General features: G+C 38.0%; 2 protein-coding genes across 2 annotated transcripts; one reads left to right on the plus strand and one right to left on the minus strand.

Annotated features, from left to right (window-relative positions):
* Positions 1-312: 312 nt before the first annotated feature.
* On the plus strand, positions 313-5571 carry LOC127813932 (4-hydroxy-tetrahydrodipicolinate synthase, chloroplastic-like). Its single transcript, XM_052355073.1, has 3 exons — positions 313-763; positions 3581-3664; positions 4476-5571. The coding sequence occupies exons 1-3, from the start codon at positions 657-659 to the stop codon at positions 5401-5403; spliced, it is 1119 nt and encodes a 372-aa protein (XP_052211033.1). The 5' UTR covers positions 313-656; the 3' UTR covers positions 5404-5571.
* Positions 5572-6004: 433 nt separating this feature from the next.
* Positions 6005-22128, minus strand: LOC127813931 (uncharacterized). Its single transcript, XM_052355072.1, is given in 14 exon segments — positions 6005-7505; positions 8892-9013; positions 9662-9721; positions 9839-9937; positions 10043-10093; positions 10186-10245; positions 10247-10388; positions 17265-17467; positions 18431-18517; positions 18599-18702; positions 19192-19272; positions 20124-20227; positions 20301-20476; positions 21676-22128. Coding segments are annotated over 14 exon segments (2775 nt in total). The 5' UTR covers positions 21940-22128; the 3' UTR covers positions 6005-6283.
* Between the last annotated feature and the right edge of the window lie 2463 nt (positions 22129-24591).

Raw genomic sequence — 24591 nt, forward strand, 5'->3', positions numbered from 1 at the left:
AAGGAAGATGGTTATTGCCGCTAATACTAAAAATGCGAGAGGTTACCCATGATAAGAACGGCGAGAGATTATTGGTATCGAAAATAAAGAAAAAGAAGATGATAGTGTTAACTACTAGTTGACATATAATTCATGGACTGAACAATGAAGTACACCATGGATCCAAAATTTTCACTTAAAATATGTAATTGATTCTGAAATACAGTTTTGAGGGGCACAGTAGAACGCCTCAAAATTGAGAGCACAAATGGTTAAAGGCCAGAGGACAAAAATGTGTCTTATCTTATGCCTAAAAAATATTATAAAAATATTACATATGAGCGTAGAAAAGCGGCGGCGGCGCAAGTAAACGGTCGCGTTTGATCTTCCCCCAAACCCTAACAAAATCCACGAACCATTTTCGGACTGCAAACGCAAATTTCACATCACCGGCACTAGCCTCGCCGAGATGCTCCCACCCGCCGCCTTATGCTCCTCTGACCTCTGCGAAGGAATCCGCACGACCGCCACCATCGTCTTGATCATGATTAGCGCCGCTATGGCGAAGGACACCATCGCAATTTGCTGAAACAACAATCATACGTGTTCTCATACAGTCCTAACCTGCTGAATCTATACATCAGTTTTTCGTTAAGGTTTCGAGTCGGAGATCGGAAATGTCGGTGGTAGCTCAACAAATATCGGCGTCCAAGACCTATAGCGTGTTATTGAGAGACTCTGCTTTCCAGTTTCGGCGTCCCAGTAGTGCCGATACCTACGAGAGGTATCGGCGCTACTTCTGTCGTATTGTTTTGTTTACAAAAATGGGTTTATCTCTTTTTTATACTTTGAGTGGCTTTTTTGACTGAAGCTATGATACTTTATAATTTTATGCTACGAGCTGCATATTGAGAGTTGCATATTGTAAAATAAAACAAGTGATTATTGTTTTTGTTGGGGTAAAATTCACTGGGTATGCAGTCATAGGATAGTTCTGTAAATATGTTGGGAAGGTGTTATTTTGACTTGAAGTCATTGAGCTTTGACAGAAGTAGGAGCTATCAGTAATACCAATATAAAAGAACTAATCTAGAGCTACGACGGTGTTATTTGTGCCTCAGGGAAAATTTTTTAAAAACTTCATTCTCAGAAAATATTATTCGGCACATGGATCTTTCATGTACATTTCGGGAATTCTGAGAAAGATACACTTGCAAGCACTTAAATCCCTGAAGAAAGTAGGAAGAGATTATTGCAACTTTAGACGTGCCCACTAAATGAGGAGATATACACCATGAGGTGCCTTTTAATTCTATGCTCAAAGCTGGGGCTAAACTAGAAATGATTTACATGATCAAGTTAGTGCTGTGGGATGCTGGGACATACCCACTGAATGAGGATACTTTACTCTATGAGGTGACTTTTAATTCTATGCACAAAGCTGGCTATAAACTAGAGGTGAAGTGCATGATGGGAACATAATTTGTTGTGTACAGTTACTATCTTCAAGCAAATTGTCATTAATTTGTAGTATTTGATACATCAGACTTGTTATCTAGAACTCGGGGTTTAATTTGTTAGATAATGTAATCTAAGAACCATTTTGGTACAGTTTAATTTTCCCTGTGGTAACTGGTAAGTAGAGGGTGCTTGATGGATCCATGCATCAACCCATAATTGGGGTTAAAGCTTGCTGAATTAAAGTTATTTACGATTGCTCATGTGAACTTTGCTGATTCTTCTGATATAGAGCATAATCCATTGATTGTGAATGCTATCATATGAAATACATATGCAGATGTGGTTCTGCATGTTCTTCTGGAAGTGCACAAGAACATTGTTCTACTCACTTTGGCATGCTTTAGAGACTATGGGTTGGTGCCTGAAGCTTATTGATGCTATTGTTGAAGGAGAGAATGGCTTATGAATGTTACATTTGTCTAAAGGAACTAGAGATCAAAAAGATTTGCCTGTATGGCCTGACAAAATTGTGGATTCAATTTACACCAGTATTGTTTATATTTGTTGCCCTGTTCTAGAATGATGGTTTAATCATCAATAATTGTACCCGGGCATGTGGATGATCGTCACGAGTTTGTGAATTATCATCAACTTGAGATAACAACAATACAACAGTTTTAAGCTAAGTGGGAGTGGTTACATGAATTTTAGTTCTTTGACCTTCTCTACACATATCTTTTGTAAGGTCATTATATCTTACGTCACATTTAGTTTGTTCACCAACTTTTCTTTGACTTTCCTCTTTCTCATTTGCAAAAAATTATTCTATTTCATCTATTTTCTTTATCATCAACTTGAGATACTAAAAATTATTTATCTAGGAGATGTAGAGAGGATGAAATGATAAAGATAATTTTCTATGCATCTTTTATTGGCAATCACCTAATGTTCCTTGATATTCAAGCTTGGAGTGATGATTTTGTTTGGAAATTCAAGTTTTGACCTGAAGGTTCATTGGTCATTATACTTGTGGTTACTCTTATCTTTATGTTGAGGCTTTAAATTAGATTTGTGCTTGCGTTGCTTCTTATGACATTTTTAAAACAACTGATAGGTAGAATGATGAACTTTTATTTATTTGAATATTTACATGTCAGATGACAGCCAAAATGTAAATGTATTTTTTAGCATATAAAAAACTAATAGCTTCTTTCAACAGAAAGTAGATGGATAAGTTGTTTTTGGCGTTAAAAAGGAGATGATGCTGACATATCATTTGATATTTCTGAAAGCTAATCCAAAGGTTTCTAAACAAGGGTGATTTTAAATGTCAAGATTAGGAAAGCCTCTTCACTATGAAGAGGGCCAATTCTTATAGTTTGTATTCTTTGCTTCATTAGTATTTTTGCTTTCTTGCTGTGTTATTTATTTATTTATTTCTTTTTGTTTTTTCACTTCTTTAAAGGAATACAGATTTAGAATCATGACTGCAACAACAATTACAAGCCTGGTCAGCTACCTGAATACTACACCTCCAACATTTACAATTCACAGTGTTTGATCCAATGAGTTTAACATTGGCTGTCAGCTAACTAACACAATCCTCCTTTATTCAGTCTTGGGGCCAATTGTGAAGATAACTCTAAAAGTGTTGAGGGGTTGGGGTTATTCAGAATCATGACTAATGAACAATATTGATAACATCTGGCTGTTATATCTGATCTTGAGAGTCAGGGTCAATGGAGGTCGTGGTTGTAGTCAGTTTACTTGAGTTGGTCACTTGAGGGGAAGTGACATGGGTGATCAATTAGGTTTTCTGTTAGAATGGTAGAATGTGCTTTTGATGGATCTATGTATAGTGTTTAGCAGGGCTGACTTGAATATTTGAACAATTCTCTTTGTGTAATATTGATATTATCATTACCATTATCAACATCTTCTTAGCGGTCTAATTTTTTAGTTTGTTATTGTGAGATCTTTAGTCATGTCTCTATTGGCTGATTTTGACATATTTCATGATGTTTCAGGCCTTTTATAACTCAATGACAACTTGGAAGCTGAAACTTTTTACTGTTGTTACTGAAATTATTTCTTTTAGCTGTGTACTATTCTAAAATAATTTTCTTTTGCTCCTGTGCAGGAAGAATTCAAAATGGAAGCCTCCACAAGCAGCTGTAATACCAAGCATTCATCTCCCTATGCGTAGCTCTGAAGTTAAGAACAGGTAACCTGCTATGCATACTTGTTCATGTTTAGTATAGGATCATTGAGGCTATGAGCTAGCCTGTATATCGACTCTGTCCCTTCCCCGAAATAACAGAGGGCAGGGTTTGAGGCCCCCCCGGCACAGGTGGCCCGTGGGAGAATGAGAAAGGGGTATTGCCAGTCCATCCTGTGGGCTGGTTGGTTCTACAGATTCAACCGTCAATGGTTTAGCATGACTTCTAAAAACATGAGCTCTGGCTCAATTTGGCGTTTGGATTCTAAAATTGATAATGAAAGTATTAAACTTCATACTATGAGAAAACATATGATGCACTAGGCTGCCATTATTTTTAAAAGACTGCTTTATGGCTTTGTACATGTTTTTCTTTTGCATTGATGCCACATTTTGCTGCCGCATTCAAATCTCTTGTATTTTGATGTGACATTTATAACTGCTTACTCTGTTTCATAATGTGTGGTGATGATGTGTTTGCAACCCTTTTCACATGGTAAGTGTCTCCACCAGCTCAAAGCCATGTGAAATCACATAGAGTGCTTGGGAAACTTCTGCCTCCAAGAACTTTCTTGTTGGACATTTGTCATAATGACCTGTGTCTGCATGCTTGAGAACAATTTGAGCATGTATATTAGTGGTAACTCTGGAATCTTTTAGTGGATTTCTGTTGAGTGCGCTTCTTCTTTTCATTATTATTATTTTTATATATCTTTTTTACCTATGTACCAATCGCAGGAAGAATTGGTATTAATTTACTATGCATGTTTGGCTTTGCAAAGTTGTGTACGGTTATACGATTCTCTTATGCATGCAGGACATACCCGGAGGACATAAAGTCTCTGAGACTAGTAACCGCGGTGAAAACCCCATATTTACCGGATGGCAGATTTGATCTTGAAGCATATGATGGCTTGGTGAACATGCAGATAGAACAAGGGGTTGAAGGTGTGATTGTGGGTGGCACAACTGGTGAAGGCCAATTGATGAGCTGGGATGAGCATATAATGCTTATTGGTCGCACAGTCAACTGTTTTGGTGGATCAATCAAGGTCATTGGAAACACTGGAAGTAACTCAACAAGGGAAGCAATCCATGCAACCGAACAAGGCTTTGCTGTTGGAATGCATGCGGCTCTTCACATCAATCCTTACTACGGCAAAACTTCCCTGGAAGGCTTGGTCTCCCACTTTGAAAGTGTTCTCCCCATGGGCCCGACTATTATATACAACGTGCCATCCCGAACTGCACAAGATATTCCTCCCAGTGTAATTCGCGCTCTCATGCAGAACCCGAATCTTGCAGGTGTAAAGGAGTGCGTTGGAAATGACCGGGTACAACAGCACACGACGAATGGAATTGTGGTGTGGAGTGGGAACGATGATGAATGCCACGATTCGAGATGGAACCATGGCGCTACTGGAGTGATGTCGGTTGTCAGCAATTTAGTTCCAGGTTTGATGCGAGAACTCATGTTCGGGGGGAAGAACCCGTCTCTGAATGCGAAGCTCATGCCCTTAATCGAGTGGCTCTTCCAGGAGCCTAATCCCATTGCCCTAAACACGGGTTTGGCTCAGCTCGGGGTCGTGAGACCAGTGTTCCGTCTACCTTATGTGCCTCTTCCTCTGGCAAAGAGGTTAGAATTTGTGAACTTGGTGAAGCAAATTGGGAGGGAGAATTTTGTAGGTAAGAACGATGTTCTGGTTCTTGATGACGATGACTTCATTTTGGTGGGCCGTTATTAGGTTTTGGTTTTGTTTTTTGTTTGGGGTCCTCTGCCCTCTTGGACAAACAATGTTTCCCTAACTTTTGCTTGTTTATTAGATTGAGTCAGGCGTATTACCATCTTGGGATTCTTTGACTGAACTAAACCGACTAAACTTATGAGTTCAGTTCGATTTTTTCTTGCATTAGTTTGATTTGCTTAATTTTTCTCAAAGTTTAGTTTTTAATTTTGAATTTGATTTTTTTGGTTAGAAGAATTAAATTTTAAAATGATATTTTAATATTTATAAAATGATGTTTTTTTTTTATCAATTATTTCAATTTTTTTTTTTTATGTTTCTTTGATATAATCAATTTGATTCAATTTATACAGTTTAAGTTTAATTTTGTTGGTTATTGATCAGTTTGATTCTTTGGTTTATTTGCTTTTCGGTTTGATTTAATTGATTAATAATTTTTAATAGATTTAGTAACAAAACTAATTATTTACACACCCTACAGTATCGATTATAAATTTTTATATTTTAAAAATACAAAGAGGCTCTTAGTCTCTTTAACTAATCTTTAGGAATAGGATGCTCCTATAACTAAATGAATGGAATTTTAATAAATAATGTTACCTGACCACAAGCTTATCAAAAGTCCATTTCTCTGCTCCCTCGGAAACCACAGTGGGATTCATATGGAAAGCCATCAGAATCACACACGCACGCAATTTAGATTAGGTTTCTCCCACTAATTATATATATTTCTCTTGTTCTTACACTAGTATTCACAGCAGGCTTGCCATAGAAGTCGTCCCCCAAAGAAATAAATATACAAACTCAAGTCTAGCCAGCCAACAGACTTAGCAAGAGGAAATTAGTGAAATCTTCAAACATCCACTTACATGCCCCTTTGCTATCCAACAGAATCATCTTGGGTATCTTCATCGTCCTCATCTACATCCATTGTATCATCAGGTCTTCTGTTATTTTCATACTCTGGGTCCTCCCTACTATGCTGTCTCTCTGCATCAGATCTTGATTCACCTACAAAATTTTCTTGGATATCATCATCATCATCATCATCATCATTGTCCTTGTCAGTGTAATCTTCAGTGTCTGAGTTAGAGACGAACCCCTTTTTGGGGTCATCTTGACCACGATCACCATCAACCGCACTGGCAAACTGCTCCTTCAGATCAGGAGCAATGATCCCAATCATTGCGCTTAGGGCTTGACGTTCGTTCTTCTGTTTGAATGCAACCTCCCCAGAAGGCGGGGCGGTGGTTTGACTCTCAGCTGCCTGAGGACTGGTGTCGGGTAAAGCTGCAGCACCTTCGGCGTCATTGTCTCTACTTCTGGGAGATTCATTTTCTCCATGGACTGACGGAGCAGTGCTGCAAGCCCAGCTTCCAGCAACCTCAGAAGCCACAAGATCAGCTGTTCTGATCGTTCCTGCGGCTTCAGTATCTTCCAAAGTGTTTTGAGCTTCCAAGGGACTGTTAGACTGGGAGTGCTGCAAATTCTCCCCAGAAATCATCAGAAGCCCCTCTGCCGCTTCCCCTAGATGAGCTTCATCATCTAGCTGCATTGTCTCCCCAGCTAATGTGCCAACCTTATTTAAATCAGTATTTTGATCGCCATCAGCTCCTGGGCTCTCTGTTTCCAGGACTCGTTCCGTCCCAATGGTGTCGCCCTCCTGAACAGGCGCAGTACCCACACCATCAATGTCAGAACCAAAGCCACCCTTAACCAATTGCCCTGCGCTTGTAAATTCTTCTTCCTGGGTGTTTTGGCAATCTTCTTGGCTTCTGACATCGCAGTCATGCTTTTCAGTAACACTGGCTTCATCACTAGATGTTTCAGCTTGACTTCTACCAAACCTATCGGTTGATGGACCCAAGCCTGTCCTAACAGCAGTATTGCTTTGAAACCTTGATGTTTCCTCTCCTCTTCCGAGTTTTCCATTCACATTTCCATTGTTGGGGTTGACATTGAGATCAATATCAACTGATGTGTTCTCGTAGTTCTCCTGATCTTCCAGTGTTCTCTGCATTGCCTTCAGCTGTTCTTGCTGCTTTGCAAATAAAACTGATATCTCCTCAGTCGTGGAATAGAATGCCCGCAGCTGAGTCTCCCTACACGAAAAACATATTTATATAATATGGTGACATGAACCGCCACTACATGAAACATCACAAAGATAAACATCAAGCAAACTTGAATTCATAATTATCAATGACCAGATACAAGCATAAAAACCCAATAAGTATAAACTATTTACGACAAGTACAAGTTACATCAACTTTGAGCAACGATCCTCTTTGTAGCCAACGCCACTCCAAAAGAGAACATTAGTTATTCAAATTTGCCAAGATGATGGATCCAATCTAGGAAATAGACTATTGGCAATGATGCCAAACGACTCGGTACTTTCTTTAAGCAAATTAGCAGCACAAAACGTATCTTTTGCCTTTGACAATATGCTCAATGACATTTTAGTTCTTGCTTTCCCCCAGTAAGATATTTAACGACCCTTGGGTAATTTGATAAATAGAGACTGGTTAGTGCTTTAATAAATGAGCAACAACTCTGGATAAATATAAATTCAAGAGTGTGCTCTTTACACAAAGGATGCCTGATGATTTGATTTCAATCAGATACCGTAATGCAGCCCGAATAATTTTTTAAAGGTGGCTGATTTCTATAACTTCCTTCTCACAATTTCAAACTGTATCATAAAGTGGGTATATAAAACAGTTATATGGTTATTTCCTTCCAGGATTTAGTGAGAACATAAAGTAAACAAAGCTGCTAAAAAGAAAATATAGCATCCAAAAACAAGTTTTTCTAGCCCCTCAACATGCCCCTGAACATTGCCGTTTGAGGAGACATTTCCATACTACATCAGAATGAGGTAATATCAACATGATTCATTTCCAAAAATACCATTGCAAACATACACTCTTTTTTGCACGTCAGAAGCTTAGCAAAAACGTTGAGGATTAGCAATTTAATTATCACATACTGACTTACACACATGAGGATGTTATCATTAATTACTAAATGAACACGAGATGAGAGACAAAATCAAATCTATACAAAGAACATATTTTGAATCCCCAATAACTTAGATTGAATTGGAAAAAGAGAATCATTCTGGATATATTTTTCAGCATATGTGAGAATTTTGAAATGATAGAATTATGAGTGAAGGCAATAAATCACACTTCCTAGTTCATAAAATGAAAACAGACCCAAAAGGCAGAGATATAGGATACAATTAAGCTTGGAGAAAACTAAATTTAGTGGCTTAGCGATCTGTAACATGTTGATGGCTATCCTAAATTGAGAGGGGAACCTGATGAATTGAACACCATATTTAACAGAAATTATTGAATGGTGGTGACCAAAAGCAATTGAATTCTTAATTCGAAACCCAGTGGAATCTTTATAGTTAACTACCAGCTTATTGCACATACAAATAACAAAAGAACCAATAGCTATATGATGTTAATGCTCACCGAAGCATAATTCTTTCCCTGGCACCTTTTAGTCTACGTCTCTCAAACTCAAGATCACACATTGCAGCATTGATTTCAAGTTCAAGTGCAGAAACCTTAGCCCAAGCTTCTTCCCGAGCTGCCTGCTACCAACATCAAGAAGAAAATCTCAGTTCATTTTGAAGGAACTTGAAAAATGTCTAAAAGAATTTCAGTGCCTCAGAAGCCCCATTGGTCACTTTAAGTCCACTAAATTCCTAAATTCTTAAGAATTAATAAGATTCCAGTACGGATTGTAAGTGTTAACTACCAGCTCAATGATATGTTAACAGGAAGATCTATAATCCAGAACTGAAACAAGAAATGACCAGCGAAACCAATAATAACTATGCACTAATCTTAACTTGCCTTTATAATGCAAGCTCCTGGGAGGGAAAAAAAACCAAAGGGCACCATTCTGATGACAAATTTGAGTAATCGTGCAAGTCAACTGCATGATTGCTTTTTAGAGACAACTTATCCAACAAAGTGCACACGCTAACAGAAAAATTCAAGCATTCATGTGATTGAGTCCAGGAGGCATGAAAAGTATGATTTGAACACCTCTGCATGCTACACTCATGGACCAACAAATCAAATATTTGGTTCACACTAAGTCATGATGAGGACAGCTGACAAGACATCAGACACTTCTGAGTATAAGGGTAAGGGAGGATGTAATACATTGGAAATGTCTGTCTTGACGAAGCATCATATCAGAGATTTGATCAGAAGGTAATATCAACTCCTACCTTTTCAGTCTCAAGCTCCTTCTTCAATTTTTTCCCTTCTTGTTCAAGTTCTTCAATTCTCTGTATTAAATTCAAAGCACCAAGATGAGCTCAGGTGTCCAAGAAAGAAATATGAACACACCAGAAACACAAATAATTGTTAGATATATATTAATATTCATTGATGCTCATACACACTTTTCTTCGACTTGCAGACACTAATTGCTCTTCACAAATTTGGGCTTCTAGCTGTCGCACTTTATTGTCAGAGATAACCAATTTCTGCCTAGTGTCTTCCTGTTTCACCAAAAAAAGTTAATAGACATACTTGGAAGATTGCAAAATTAAAAAGACAAAGGTGGACTTATCATTTCAAAATACAGCAAGTGATGCATATTTTACCAATTTGGATCTCAAAGTTTCCACCAATACACATCTTTCTTTCTCTAACTCCTGAAAATGACAAAAGTATTCACTTTTAATTAGCATTTGAGGCATATACTAATATACATAAGAATAATTAAACAGAAAAATTACCACCATACCTGAAGCTTATTTATCACTTCCTGCTGTTCCCTGTCACGTCTTAAGGCAGTGTCCTGAAAGTCGTTTTAGCTCCTCTTGAGCCTCTGCCTGAACTCTCTGTATCGATGTCTTTAGATCTACTGCAGCCTTTTCTCGTTCTTCTCTTCTTTGATCTCGCTCTTCATCTAATTGTGCCTTGAGTTCAGAAATAGATGTCTTCTGACTGACAGACACCAAAGATCATGGGATTAATTCAAATTCCATTAAAGTATACCATCTTTTTGTTAGGACTCCCATTAGTCAAGGAGAGGAGCAATAGGGGTAGCCAAGGGAATTGAGTCAGGGGCAAGAGAGTCAGAAGTTGGTTAGAGGGGAATATTCATTCACGTGGCTGAAACAGAATGGAAAAGAGGTATAAAAGGGGAGGAGGAGGAGAGAGAAGACATCTGGAAAATTGTTGAAGAAATCGTTGGAGAGTGAGACCCTCTCGAATAGGCCTGTTTTTCTTTTGTTTTCTTCCTTGTAGTTGTTAATATCCATTGCTGTAAGCTACTATAATTGAAGAGTTCCTACAGTGAGAGCTAAAATTCAATCAATTGTGTAAGATCCTATCAATTTGGTATCAGAGCAACTGATCCATGGGGGTGATTGTCTCTGAGAGAGTGGGGGATCTGAAGGGAAAGAATGGAGAATTATCAACAGTAGATTGAAGGGAAGATGGAGGGATTACAGATGGGATTAGAATCAATGAAAAAAGAGTTCCAGAGGGTACAGAACATCGAGAAAAACATGGTGATGATGATGGAACAATTTGGCTTGCTGATGGAGAGATGGGAGGATTAGCAGAAAGGGAGGACGGGGAAACAGTCGGGCGAGCACATACTGGTGGGTTCAACCCTCACTAGGGAGGCCACGCCAAAACTGGGAAATCGGCATAGGGAAGCTAGCGGTGAGTTCGATTCATATGGGAGGTCAGATGGAAGGGTCTGACGCCTGGAGATGCCAGTGTTTGAAGGTGACAACCCAGGTGGTTGGGTGTTTCGAGCCGAGCAGTACTTCTCCATGAATCAGCTATCAGATGTGGAGAAGTTAGACTCCACTGCCCTTTGCTTTGAAGGAGCAGCTCTTGCTTGGTTCTAGTGGGAGCAGCGAAGGTGACGGGTGAGGAGCTTAAGGCAATGATGAGGAATAAATTCAAGCCCACGTAGGAAGGCACAATGGAAGAATGGTTCCTGGCGCTCCGGCAGTGGGGGTCTATCAAAGACTACCACCTCTGCTTCGAGACTCTAGTTCCTCCTCTTGAGGACATGCCAGAGGCGCTGCTAGAAGGCCATTTTATAAATGGATTGAAGGCTGACATAAGAGTGGAGATGAGGGTACTGAGACCAATTGGGCCTGGAGGAGATGATGGACCTACCCCCAACGAACTGAGGAAAGGAATCTGGTGGTGCGAGGGGACCATTCCAATCCAGGCGCAATCAAGTCACAGACCCCTGCAACTCCAGCCGCCAACCACTAGCGAGTGTTGGTCTCGCCTCCCCCGGTGGCGTCACCCCGATCGACTACCACCATCCCTGGCTCCTCTCACCGGCCTCTTAATGTCGGTAAGTGGAACAATTCCCCGTTTAAACAGCTAAGTGAGAGTGAACTACAAGCTAAACGAACTAAGGGGTTGTGTTTCCATTGCGACGAGAAATATACGTTTGGGCACAAATGTAAGAACAAGAAGCTGAAACATGATAGAATTCAAGGGAGGAAGGCGGAATAGTCAAAATGGGGGAAGTAGTGGAGCTGTCTATAAACTCGGTAGTTGGTTTAACCCCTCCATAAACCATGAAGATCATGGAGAAATAGAAGGCCAGGAGGTGGTGGTTCTCATTGACAGTAGGATTCCCATAACTTTATAGCGTCAGAATTGGTGCAGAAATTGGGATTGGTCAAGTCGCAAACGAAAGGCTATGGTGTGATCATGGGGTCGGGCATAGCTGTTCAGGGGGCTGGAGTGTGTAAAGGGGTAACCTTAACGTTGCAAAATGTGGAAGTAGTGGAAGATTTCTTGTCATTGGAGCTAGGGAGCTCGGACGTAATCCTTGGAATGAAGTGGTTGGCCACTCTCGGGGAAACACAAGTGGATTAGGGCTCATTAGTCATGAAGTTTAGAGCAGGGGGGACTACCATCACACTGTATGGGGATCCTAGCCTCAGCAAAACTTTGGTAATGTTGAAGTCAATGATGAGGGCCTTTAGAGAGAATGGAGAAGGGGTGTTGTTGCAGTTGGGGAGTTTAACTACCCAAGAAAAAGATGTTGGCTAGGCAGTCCCTGGCAGCTTACAGGAGCTGCTAGCGAGTTCAGGCATGTTTTTGAGGAGCTGTGTGGGCTTCCCCCACACTGGAGGCGGGATCACGTGATTATATTGCAACCGAGAGTGTCACCTGTGAATGTGTGCCCCTACCGTACCCTCACCTTCAAAAAAACGAGATTGAGAGGCTGGTTCGAGAAATGTTGGCAGCAGGACTTATTAGGCCAAGCGTGATTACGTTTTCCAGCCCGGTGTTGCTGGTCAAGAAGAAGGATGGTGGCTAGAGATTTTATGTTGACTACAGAGTTTTAAACAAGGTAACAGTTCCCGATAGATTTCCAATTCCAGTTATTGAAGAACTATTGGATGAGTTGAATGGTGTTGCTATTTTTTCTAAGTTGGATTTGAAATCGGGGTATCATCAGATTCAAATATCACCTAATGACTGTTCCTAAGACTGCTTTCCACACACAGAGGGGCATTATGAATTTTTGGTTATGCCGTTTGGGCTAACAAACGCCCCCGCTACGTTCCAATCTTTGATGAACGAGGTCTTTAAGGAGCATTTGAGGAGCTTCGTTTTAGTTTTTTTTGACGACATTCTGATTTATAGTAAGGATATGGCTGAACATAAGAAACATTTGAGGTGTGTGTTGGGGCTCATAACAGTCCACCAGTTGTACACCAATGTGAAGAAGTGTCAGTTTGGGCAACGGGAGATTTGAGTATTTGGGGCACATCATCTCTCAAGATGGGGTGATTGCGGATAGCTCTAAGGTTAAGGCGGTAATGGAATAGCCTAGACCCAAATCCTTACGTGAACTTCGAGGATTCATGGCCATTGACAGACCGCAACTGGAAGGATAATTTCTTTGGGATGAAGTGGTGGAGCAGGCTTTTCAATCCCTCAAAAGGGCAATGACCAATCTGCCCGTGTTGGCTTTGTCGGATTTTTCGAGGGAATTCATTGTTGAAACTGATGCATCTGGGTATGGATTAGGGGCAGTGTTGATGCAACAACAACGACCAATTGCCTTTTTCAACCATTCCCTAAGCCCTAGTGGTTGAGTTAGATCTGTGTATGAGAGGGAATTGATGGCAATAGTATTTGTAGTGAGGAAATGGCGACATTACCTACTTGGGTGTAAGTTTGTTATTAGAATAGATCAGCGAAGCCTTAAATTTCTTATGGAGCAGCGGATGGTTAGCCTAGAGTGTCAAAAATGGGTCATGAAGTTGATGGGGTACAATTTTGAGATTTAATATTGTCCCAGATTGGAGAACCGAGCAGTCGATGCTCCCTCACGCCTCCCTTCTTCCACCACCTTGATGGCTCTTTCCATTCCCCAAATAGTGCAGCTAGACCAACTAAAAGAGGAGGTGAAAGGAGATGCTACACTCCAACAGATTGTTAGAGGGTACAGGCGAATCCTTCTAGCAGACCCAACTATGCGCTGGTGGATGGCCATTTGCTATTCAAGAGCAGGTTGTATCTTCCTAAAAGGTCGGGATTAATTCTGTTAATGTTGAAGGAAGGGCATGATGGACTAGTTGGGGGTCATTCTGGTTTCCTCAAGACTTATAAGAGGATAGCCACCAGTGTGTATTGGGTGGAAATTAAGCGAGACATTCAGCAATATGTCCAGCAATGTCATGTGTGCTAGCAGAATAAATATGAGGCTCTATCACCCGGTGGATTGTTGTACCCACTTCCAGCTCCTAGTCGAATTTGGGAAGATGTGTCCATGGACTTCGTCGAGGGGTTACCTAAGTCAGCTAGGATGCATGCTATCTTGGTGGTTGTGGATCGACTAAGTAAGTATGGACATTTTATTGCCATGAAACACCCTTTTACAGCGGCTAGCGTTGCGGGGATTTTTGTGAAGGAGATAGTCCGGTTACATGGAGTTCCAAGTTCTATAGTTTCCGAAAGTGATAAAATTTTTGTTAGCCATTTTTGGGAAGAGTTATTCAGGCTGCAAGGCACTCACTTGAGAAGAAGCACATCCTACCACCCACAGTCCGATAGCCGAACAGAGATCTTAAATCGCACCTTGGAGACATCCTTCGCTGTTTTTCCTCGTCCAAGCCTAAAGCTTGATGCACCTGGCTACCATGGGCAGAATATTGGTATAACACTTCTTTCCATGTCTCCTCTAGATTGACTCCATTCCAAATAGTTTATGGGCGTGAACCTCCCCTACTGTTTTGGTTTGAGAAGGGCACCACGGCTGTTTCGATAATTGAACAGCAGTTGTTGGAGTGGGATTCTGTTTTGAAAGAGTTGCAGTCCCAACTATTGCAGGCACAAGCGAGGATATAAGAGACAGCAGATAAAAGGAGGAGGTGTTGAATCTAGGATCGGATTCCTCACAATTAAAACACTCTCTCACACCCAAATGCTTACTCGATAGAACTAGAAACATAAAAGAAATGCAAACAAAACAAATAGAAAACAATAACAGAAATAAGAGAGTCAATAACTTATCCTGGTTCAGATGCCCTACATCCAGACTGTCGAAGCCTTCAGAAAATCCACTAGAAAAAAAGTTCAAGATTACAGCAATTCCCTCTCTCTCTTACACCTAGCTATGAATCAATAGCCTCACCTCTAAAGAATACCAAGGACCGAGCCTTAGCTCTCTCTCTATTCTCTAAAATTTGCGTAAGACAGAAAATCAAATGAATGAATCGCTGAAAAACTCATACCTCCTGAGAACCTACCTGCCTCTATTTATAAGATATAGAGGCGGTTACAACTTAAGGACTGAAATGCAATAATAAGGGAATACAAGGCCTATTCAGAAATAACTTAAAAGTAGATATTTCTGTTATATTCTAAACACATAAAATATAAGAATACAATCATTCCCCAATTAAGAATCATGTCCTTTACCGAAACTAAACAGCTAGACTAATTCAAATTCTAACACGAGGGATGTGGAATTCAAGGTGGGTGACCTGGTTTATGTTAAAATTAGGCCCTACAGGTAGAAGACTTTGGCTACTCGGATGAATGAGAAGCTGTCACATAAGTTTTACAAGTCCTTTACAGTAGAGAAAAGGATTGGGAAGGTGGCCTACAAGCTATCCCTACCACCTTCTTGTGCAATCCATCCAGTATTCCATGTCTCCCAGCTTCACAAAGCGAGGGAGCGGTGTGGGAAACGATCGAATTTCCCGACCAGTTAATAGCTGAGTAGGAATTGAAGGTACATCTAGAATTTTTGTTGGGTGTAAGGCCGGGCCGGAGAAAGAATCTACGGAACCTTAAGGTCCTGATACAATGGAAGGGATTGCCACCCCTAGAGGCCACTTGGGAACCCTATCAACAGATCCTACATCAATTTCCAGAATTTCACCTTGAGGACAAGGTGAAACTTGTGGATGGGAGTATTGTTAGGACTCCCATTAATCTCACCTATCAAAGGCGTAAAAGGAGAGGAGCAATAGGGGCAGCCAAGTGAATTGAGTCAGGGACAAAAGAGTCAAAGTTGGTTAGAGGGGAATATTCATTCACGTGGCTGAAACAGAATAGGAGAGAGGTATAAAAGGGGAGGAGGAGGAGAGAGAAGACATCTGGAAAATTGTTGAAGAAATCGTTGAGAGTGAGGTCCTCTTCGAATAGGCCTGTTTTTCTTTTGTTTTCTTCCTTGTAGTTGTTAATATCCATTGTTGTAAGCTGCTGTAATTGAAGAGTTCCTACTGTAAGAGCTAAAATTCAATCAACTGTGTAAGGTCCTATCACTTTTCATCTGTCATTGCATATATATAAAATTACAAACTACAAACAGCATTGATCTTTCTAACAGCACGCTCAAGTGAGGGGGATGGAATAGAAATGGATGGAAAATGCTTGTCCTTGTTTGGGAGAGAATATTTATGGAATGGAAATGGAGAGAATACTTTCCATCCATTTTCTACCAAAGATCATTTTTTTCCCCCTTGGGGTTGGTGGAAAATGGATAGAAAACTTAATTTTGCGTTTGTCACTTTACCCTTGAATCATTTTCTAAATATCACATTTGCCCTTGACTTAATTACACTACCTTTCCATTAAGAGGGTATAATGGTTATTTGTTATGTAATAGTTGTCCATTCCATTCACTTCAATGGCTCTCCCAAACAAGGAGAAACATTTATATTTCTATCCATCCCCTACTCTCTCACATGAGGAGAAAATATTACATTTCATTCCATTCCATTCCATTACTAACTCTCTCCCAAACAAAATCTAAAAGTCTCCATTTCTAATCAAGGAAAAGGAAAGGATGATCATCATGCTATTCCGAAGGACAATATGGGGAAACGGTAGTCTAAAAAAGATTGACAAAAGATCAAATTGGATTAAGAAAACTCATAAAAGCATTTAAGGTCCCTTGTTAGAAAGGGTTTACATGGGATTTTAAAGCACCCAACAATGTACTTGCCATATTGGACCCATGTCAAATATCCATATATTGGCCAATCCCCAGCATTTTCTACTCCAACCAAAATGGATGCCACATTTGAAATTGCCTCACCAGCTCAATGACAACTACTGCTACACTTATATATACCCTTAACCCTTAGATTTACGAAATGGATGCCGCATCATAACAAAGTCAAGAATTATAAGCAATGCAGATGCCAAATTCAGCTAGCCTTTACAAGTTTGGCTGACTTTATAGACAAAATAAATTTCATATTCAGACAGACAAACATAAGCATTGACCCCGTGGAACTAGTCTGGGTTCCCAAGACAAACAAAATGGAAGAGCTTTCAAAATGAAAACCTAGAACATAAGATGCAATTAACCTGTTTATTATTTCATTTGCTTCAGTGCATGTCTGTATTGATGCACTAAGTCTTTCATTAAGGTCCTCCATGGCATGCTTTTGTTCAGATGATATTCTCTGAATATCTGTCAGCTCCTTCTGTTTGTTTTCCAATGAATGTTGCAACTCTTTGATTTGATCAAGATAAGATTTTGAAACCGATTCTCTCAAATCTTTTACTTCCTGCAGAATAAATTCAGTGGTGACAAGGACATTATTTAAGATAAACACCTGTCAAGCAGAGTTGTTCATAAGAAAAACAGAAACCATTTATAATCATTATAATGTAAAGAAGCCAATAACTGTCATGTGATCATATGGTGTAAAGCTCTGGTATATAAACGCTTATAAAGTGAAATTTCCAGGGTAGCTACAGAAGAGAAAAAGGATGAGTCAGGATGTGTATTATATGGAAATGTCGGCAGTGATGTTCAAAACAGGTACGCACAGAGGAGAAGAAATCTCTAGAAGTTCCAAACATCATCCCATGATGTTATGGTGCTGCATGGATATACATTGAACAGGTTTGCACAAACTGTTCTCCCAAAGTCAGAAGTTAATAAATTAATAGTTTCAAATTTTAATCTACTTTACAGTAACAAAAAATTAGTCTTCTATTTATTTTGATTATGAAAAAATCTGATTTTAAAGTTATAACCATCTGAACCTGCACAACCTATAAACTAGCAGCCCTATAAACTCTTCATATCATAAAAGTGAGCAAATATATGCAACAAAAGGAAACTGATTTATTTACTCATGGATAAATACTGAAATAAGAAAACCTGAAAGCTCCATTGTCATAAGTTCCATGATGTATTAGGATGTAGCTTCCACTCATGAGAAATTACAGGTCACTAGAATCATCTCTATTGCAGTGTCCACAAAAAAATAAGTCTTTGTAAGGCAAATTACATTATGATGACATTCTTTGAGAATATACATCCCTGCTATTAAAGCAGGAACTTGGGCATCAAAAGAAATTTACAGCTCAAGGATATGGCAATTGGAAGGCATCTGCAATGAATTAAACATGCTTAAGGCCATAAATAAATATTATCTACTCAAGCATTACTGACATCCAATGTCCAAGTAGGCAATGAATGAGATAAAAAAGAGACAGGTCAAGGAATAAACAGAAAATACATTTTCATGATGCTCAACAGCTGCACGATTTTCACTCCGCAAAGATTCAATTGCAAGTACCTGACTTTCCAATTGTTTCCTCAGTTCCTGCACATGTATCAATGAGTCTCAACAATGAAATCTCTATTTCTTTAGCTCAAGATAGCACAATGTTCTAAACTTATATACCATATTTGATCTTTGAAGGCTCCGAAAATCATCAAGAGAAATAGGGCCTTCTGGTGCACCAATGCCAATCCCTTTAAGTCTCTTGCTTTCAGAGCCAAACTCCTCTTCACAGAAGAAAATACAAGTCTTATCAGGATAGAGATAAATTTAAACCTAGATCCAACGTAACAATGAGCATCATAGCAATGACAAATGCAACGCATCCACATGATGTTACATAGCTTCTTTGTCTAGTATTTGAAAATATGAGTCAAATAAAACTATTTCAATGATTGCAATAGAATCCAAGTCAAGGCTATCTTAAATACATCAATCTTGTAGAAAGCACGTCATAAATATAACTGCAACAGCTCTATGTCAAATAAATGAAATGCGTCCATAATTGCAAGAAACTAGAACTATATACAAGTATTTTTCACATCCAGAAACTTCAAGAACCTCACTATTGCTGCTAGTTCCCAGTTGTCTAATAACTCTGATAAGCAATTACCCACACCTGAGCACAAAATACGATGAAAAATGACTAACTACAATCATGCGACCATCAAAAACAAAAACAAAAAAAGAAGAAAAAGAGAAAGAAATGAATGTACCAGCTTTTCTCTTCAAAATAGCACCATCAGTCAAGAAATTGGACTTTAGAACTTCTCGAAATACAAATGCAAATGCAAGTTCTGTAATCATTGTATAGAAGGAAAGTTAGTAGCAATAAAATTGGCACATCAAGTATTGTAACCATCCAACAAAAAGAAGTCATCTAAAATTACCATGAATGTGCCACAGTGCAAACCATCTACCAAGTATGGATTAGGGCATGGAACAGGATATGGAAAAATATAAACTTCCCGAAATTGTTAAGTTTCAATAAGTGGGAAATTAATGTAGTGAGTAATTTATAATAATACATATTAATTGTTATACAAATTAAACGTTTACAAGATTGCATGCAATAAGGTTAAAAAGAACACCTATTGAAGATAAGAAGCATTAGATGAAATTAAAATGGTCTGAATATATGAGATAAGACCAATGGATGCAAACGCGAAGTGAGTGAATAGAATGGAAGAAATTTGCAACCAATGGGGTAAACAAAAACCAAAGAAAACTTGGTGGAAAACCTAGACAGAACATAGGATATAATGGCCCTACAGAAGATATTGCCATGGATAGAGATGCTTAGAGAGCCAGAATGCATGTAGTTAACCCCAACTAATGAGCTTAAAACTTGTGACTTCTGTTGTATACATGCTATTCCTTTCAGTCTAACTCTTTCGACAAGAAACCCAAAAAAAAGAACATCAATAATAACCATAACCATAAAATAAGATTAAATAAAAGCAGTAAATTATATCTAGATTAATGGAGACAGTTTCCCTCACATTGAACACCTTCTGGACATTGTCTTTGGTTATCCTAAACATTAAAGCAAGGTTCTAAAAACAATAAAAAAAAAAGTGAAGAGCTATTTCTTTATTATCACCAATAAGAGGGAGAAAAACCAAAACTAGCTTAGATTTCACATTACCATGTTGAGGTGGAGCAGCAAATGATACAATATCTCCATGTTGGAGTTTCGCTTCAGGGCTGGTCTTCTTCAACTTCTCCCAGTTGAGATAAGTTCCATTTGTGCTGCAGAAGATTCGTTATTCAGTCAAAGAATTAAATTGCAAACATCAGGCAAACTCTGGAAAAGACACACAACCTAGTATCTTTTAAGAAGATAGATGCAGATGGACTATCTGTATCTTCAGCAGCAATTTTCTTCCTATAAATTTTGCAGTGAATTCCACTAACAGCATTTGATTCTATCTGGAAACGTGCATCATCCACTAACCGGCCGATGCGGTGTTCATCAGAAGTCAAAAGCATATTTATGCCCTGCTATGCCAATTTTCTCATCAGCTTTGGCATTGCAAGAACAAGTTTCATTGACAACAATAAATAGAAGTTTCATGCTACAGGCCAAATTATTGTGCCAACAGTCAGAAAATTACGTCAACATATATCCAAAACCAACAAAGCATGAATCATCATTTAAGAAAGAAGTTGTCCTGTTAACGACAACATTTGGCATGCTTCGGGAAAAATAATTGTGCCAACAGCCAAAAAAATTAAGTCAACATATATGCAAAAGCACCAAAGCATGAAATCATCATTTTGGGATGAAGTTGACCTCTTTGCACATCAATTGAATAAATGTAAGTAACAGGCTAAGCATTTTATTGAAACAAACCACAAAGAAAACATAATTTCTGAAATAGGCTAACATAAGGGAAAAAAAACACTGGTGGTCTCAGAACTTTGGGGTAAATTTCAAGGTCAATAAACTTTAATTTGTAAATAATTAGTCATTAAACTTGTATTTTGTATCATAATGTCACCACCTTATTATAGATGAGAAAGGCTTTATTGTCTGATAACATTTTGTAAAAAGGACCCCATGGCCACAATTCAAGCAAAAAGCCGTTGTAGAATATAGTCTTCCCCATTCATAATTGTACCTTTTGATTTGTCTGACATGTTACATTGTGACTCAAATGCAAATTCAGTAACTAACTAGTTACAAATTAAAGTTTACCAGGCTACCTGAAAGTTCAGTGACCCCTAGTGATTTTTAGCCCCGTTTAAAATATACAAAAAAAAATGACACTGACAATAACAACAGGCATAAAATGATTCAGTGTCCACCGAACACATAAAACCTTATAAAAATTCAAAAAAGAACTTTAATCAACAAACTAATTAAACAAAGGTAATTTAAAATGCTTGCAAAGCCACTTGAAAGGGGTAAGCCAGGTAACCTGCATTCTTTCTACCCAATTTTCGTGGCTCAATGCAATGTTTGTGAGCATGAACTAGAGTATTGGCATAGCCCAAAACCGTCAGAAAATGTCTCTTTTGTTGCAATGTAGCACAACCGTCGGACTATTCTCGAGCAGTCGCGTGACAATTAATTATTTTGTTAGTCAAAAATGTGTGAATTCCACAGCAAATCCAACCAGTAGCGGCAATTCGATCAATTTCACTCAGAATCAAACAACAAGGAACGGGTTATTCGCACGAGTGTATTTCCTTACCTGATGACGTTTCCGGGCGTTATTGGAGATGGCGGTGAGCACGCCCCAGACGTTGGGGTCGAAGGAGTTCTGGAGAGGCTGGGATGAGATCCTGGCGGCGACGGAGACGATGAACTCTTTGGGCGTCGGAGGCTTCTTCGGCTGCGGAGAAGTGTCGTCGTCTTTGTTCGGGTGGGACGAACTGGCCTGCGACACCACTTCCCTAGGGTTCGGGCTCGGCTTGGAAGCCACTGGGGTTTGTGGGCTTTCGTCTACCTTCACCATTAGAGCCGCGAGCTACGGAACAGAAACGGATCGATCAAGAGATGATTACTACATGAAAATGCGTAGGTTGGAGAATCGGAACGGCGAGGGGGTCGTTGAAAAATGGCGGGGATTTCGAAACCCTAGTTCGGTGGTTTGGTCTTTCTACTGAAACACGACTGTTCTTCGCCGTTTGATCGTCCCATTTGGAGAAGAAGACGAGGCTCGGTGTGACTAGGGCTAAATTACCAAAATAGGTTTGTTTTTAATTTTAATTTTTTTTGTAATAATTACGTCATACTTATTATTTAATTTCAATTATAGACCCCTTTAAATATTGACATTAAATCAATAACGTGACAAGGTAATGTGGATTCTTTAATCCCAAACGTGTTTTTTATATTTTTTTATTATTATTATAAAATGGTCTTAAAATATTTTTAAAATTATAAAAAATTATATTATAAGTCATATACAAAAATTATTAAAAAAATTTAAATATTACGTACATACTTCAAAATTTTTATGATATTCATTTCAATTAAATATTCGAAATTGAGCATACCTATAAACTTATCGTCAAATTGCAAGCGTATTAACGTGTCAATTTAGATTTGACTCTCAATAAGAGGAAGACCCTCGGACCATACCTATGAACTTATCGTCAAATTGCAAGCGTATTACTCTGTCAATTTAGATTGACTCTCAATGAGAAGAAGACCCATGAAGCATAAGTTAAGGTATTAGTGATGGACTTTCAATTCCGTCTATAATTAGAGATTTTTGTCTTTGACATGCAAAATTTTGCCTATGTGTTTATATTAAAATCAATTTCTAATTTCATCATAAACAAATTTAGAGTTGAAATTATTTATGTCTCTAAAGACAAAATGGATATTAGAGATTATAACATATTATGTCTTTTAATTTTGTAGACAAACTATTTTGTCAATAGGTTTTAAAGTTTGCATTTAGAAATGAAAGATATTTTGCCTCTAAATCATTCTCTCAATTAGAGATAGAATTATTTTCGTCTCTAATTGTCAAATATCATTTAAAGATGAAAATATTATATCATTCGAAATTATTATAAGGAATTTCTAACAATTTGCTTAGGTGGAGGAATCGCCCATACATCTATTTTAACGGGCTAACTAATTAGCTGACTCTCACCTTAAGGATCATTAACTTAACCGACATAACTCGCATATAATGTATAAATCGTGGGGCAATATTTTATAATATTTTCATTATTTGTAAAATTTGTACACTTTACTTTCTTTAACAAAATTTGACTTAAATATCAAAAGACAATTTCGACGATATTCGGAGCAATGTTAATCTTTGTTATATTAAGAGAATTAATAGAAAAATATACTACTAATCCTCCATGATATTCATAAGTAAACAAATTTATTAGTGGGAAATCCTAAATAACATCAAGATTTGGAAATTTTTTTCTCCTAATTTTGAAATTGCCTGACAACTTTTTGGTTATTACTCAATCACCTAATTATCTCCCAAAATTCCACATCATACCCTCTAAATTAGAAATTTCTTCTATTACATATCCTAAAAAAATATAATATCAAGGATATAAGGTATCATAATTCCTACCTTAATGGCTAAATCTTATGGACATACTTTTAAAATTAGTGTATATATTAAGAAATTAATTATCACAATCAAACGTATGCCATATCAAGGTAAATTAATCAAATCATATCTCCAAATTTAATATTAACCCAATATCTAGTATTTGTTAATTAAGATATAAACTGAAAAAAAGTATAATATAAAAAATATATCGAACAAAGTGCATTTTATTATATTTGTTAAATTTATCTGAAAAGAAGTCACGTGACTTATTATTTTAAATTTTTTAGATAAAAAAAATTTTCTCACCATTTCAGATAAGTTTTGGACCGTACAGATAAGTTATCTTAATATAATTTTATTTTACTAATTTTAACAAACGGTACCTAATAAGAAAAATAATTATAAAAAGTCATAAACTCTTAAACACATAAATACCACTTCCTATGCAATCAAGATTCATATAATCTATTATCTTTAATCTCTTAGGTCACCCTTCATAATGGTCTGTACCTATCTTGGACTAGCCTGACTTTTGTTCATCCAATCGCCAAAGGTATCAAAATCTTTCTCCACTTATTAACTTAGATATCAAAAAAGTATTTTCAAGATTGTTTCTCATGCACCCTAACATTTGTTTCATAAACATACCACTAGTGAAGTACAAAAATGGCTTGGAGATGTCGTTTCGACATTTTCGAACCATTTTCAAAACTGTTTCAAAACTACTTACACTTATTTTTTTTTATAAAAATGTTCGTTTCTCTGATTTTGTTTTATATCGAAAATATTTTCTACTTTCATTTTCGTGCAACCAACATACCACGTGTATTGCGTGAAAAGTCTTGTTATCGTCAAGGTGCAACCATTGAGTCTTAAGTAATATAAACTCATTAATGATTTCTTTTACACGGTGAAGCTTAACATAGGAAGACTAAAATTGTAATTTTAGGCATAAAAGGATAATCATAAAGGGAATGGAATCACCCATAAGAACAAGAAGAACATGGACCAATCAATCAAATTGAATAAGGATTGGGGTCCTGTTTGGTTGGTTGGTTTGGTGGACACAGTGGA

Source organism: Diospyros lotus, chromosome 12 (assembly GCF_014633365.1).
Source record: "Diospyros lotus cultivar Yz01 chromosome 12, ASM1463336v1, whole genome shotgun sequence".
Taxonomy (NCBI): Eukaryota; Viridiplantae; Streptophyta; class Magnoliopsida; order Ericales; family Ebenaceae; genus Diospyros; species Diospyros lotus.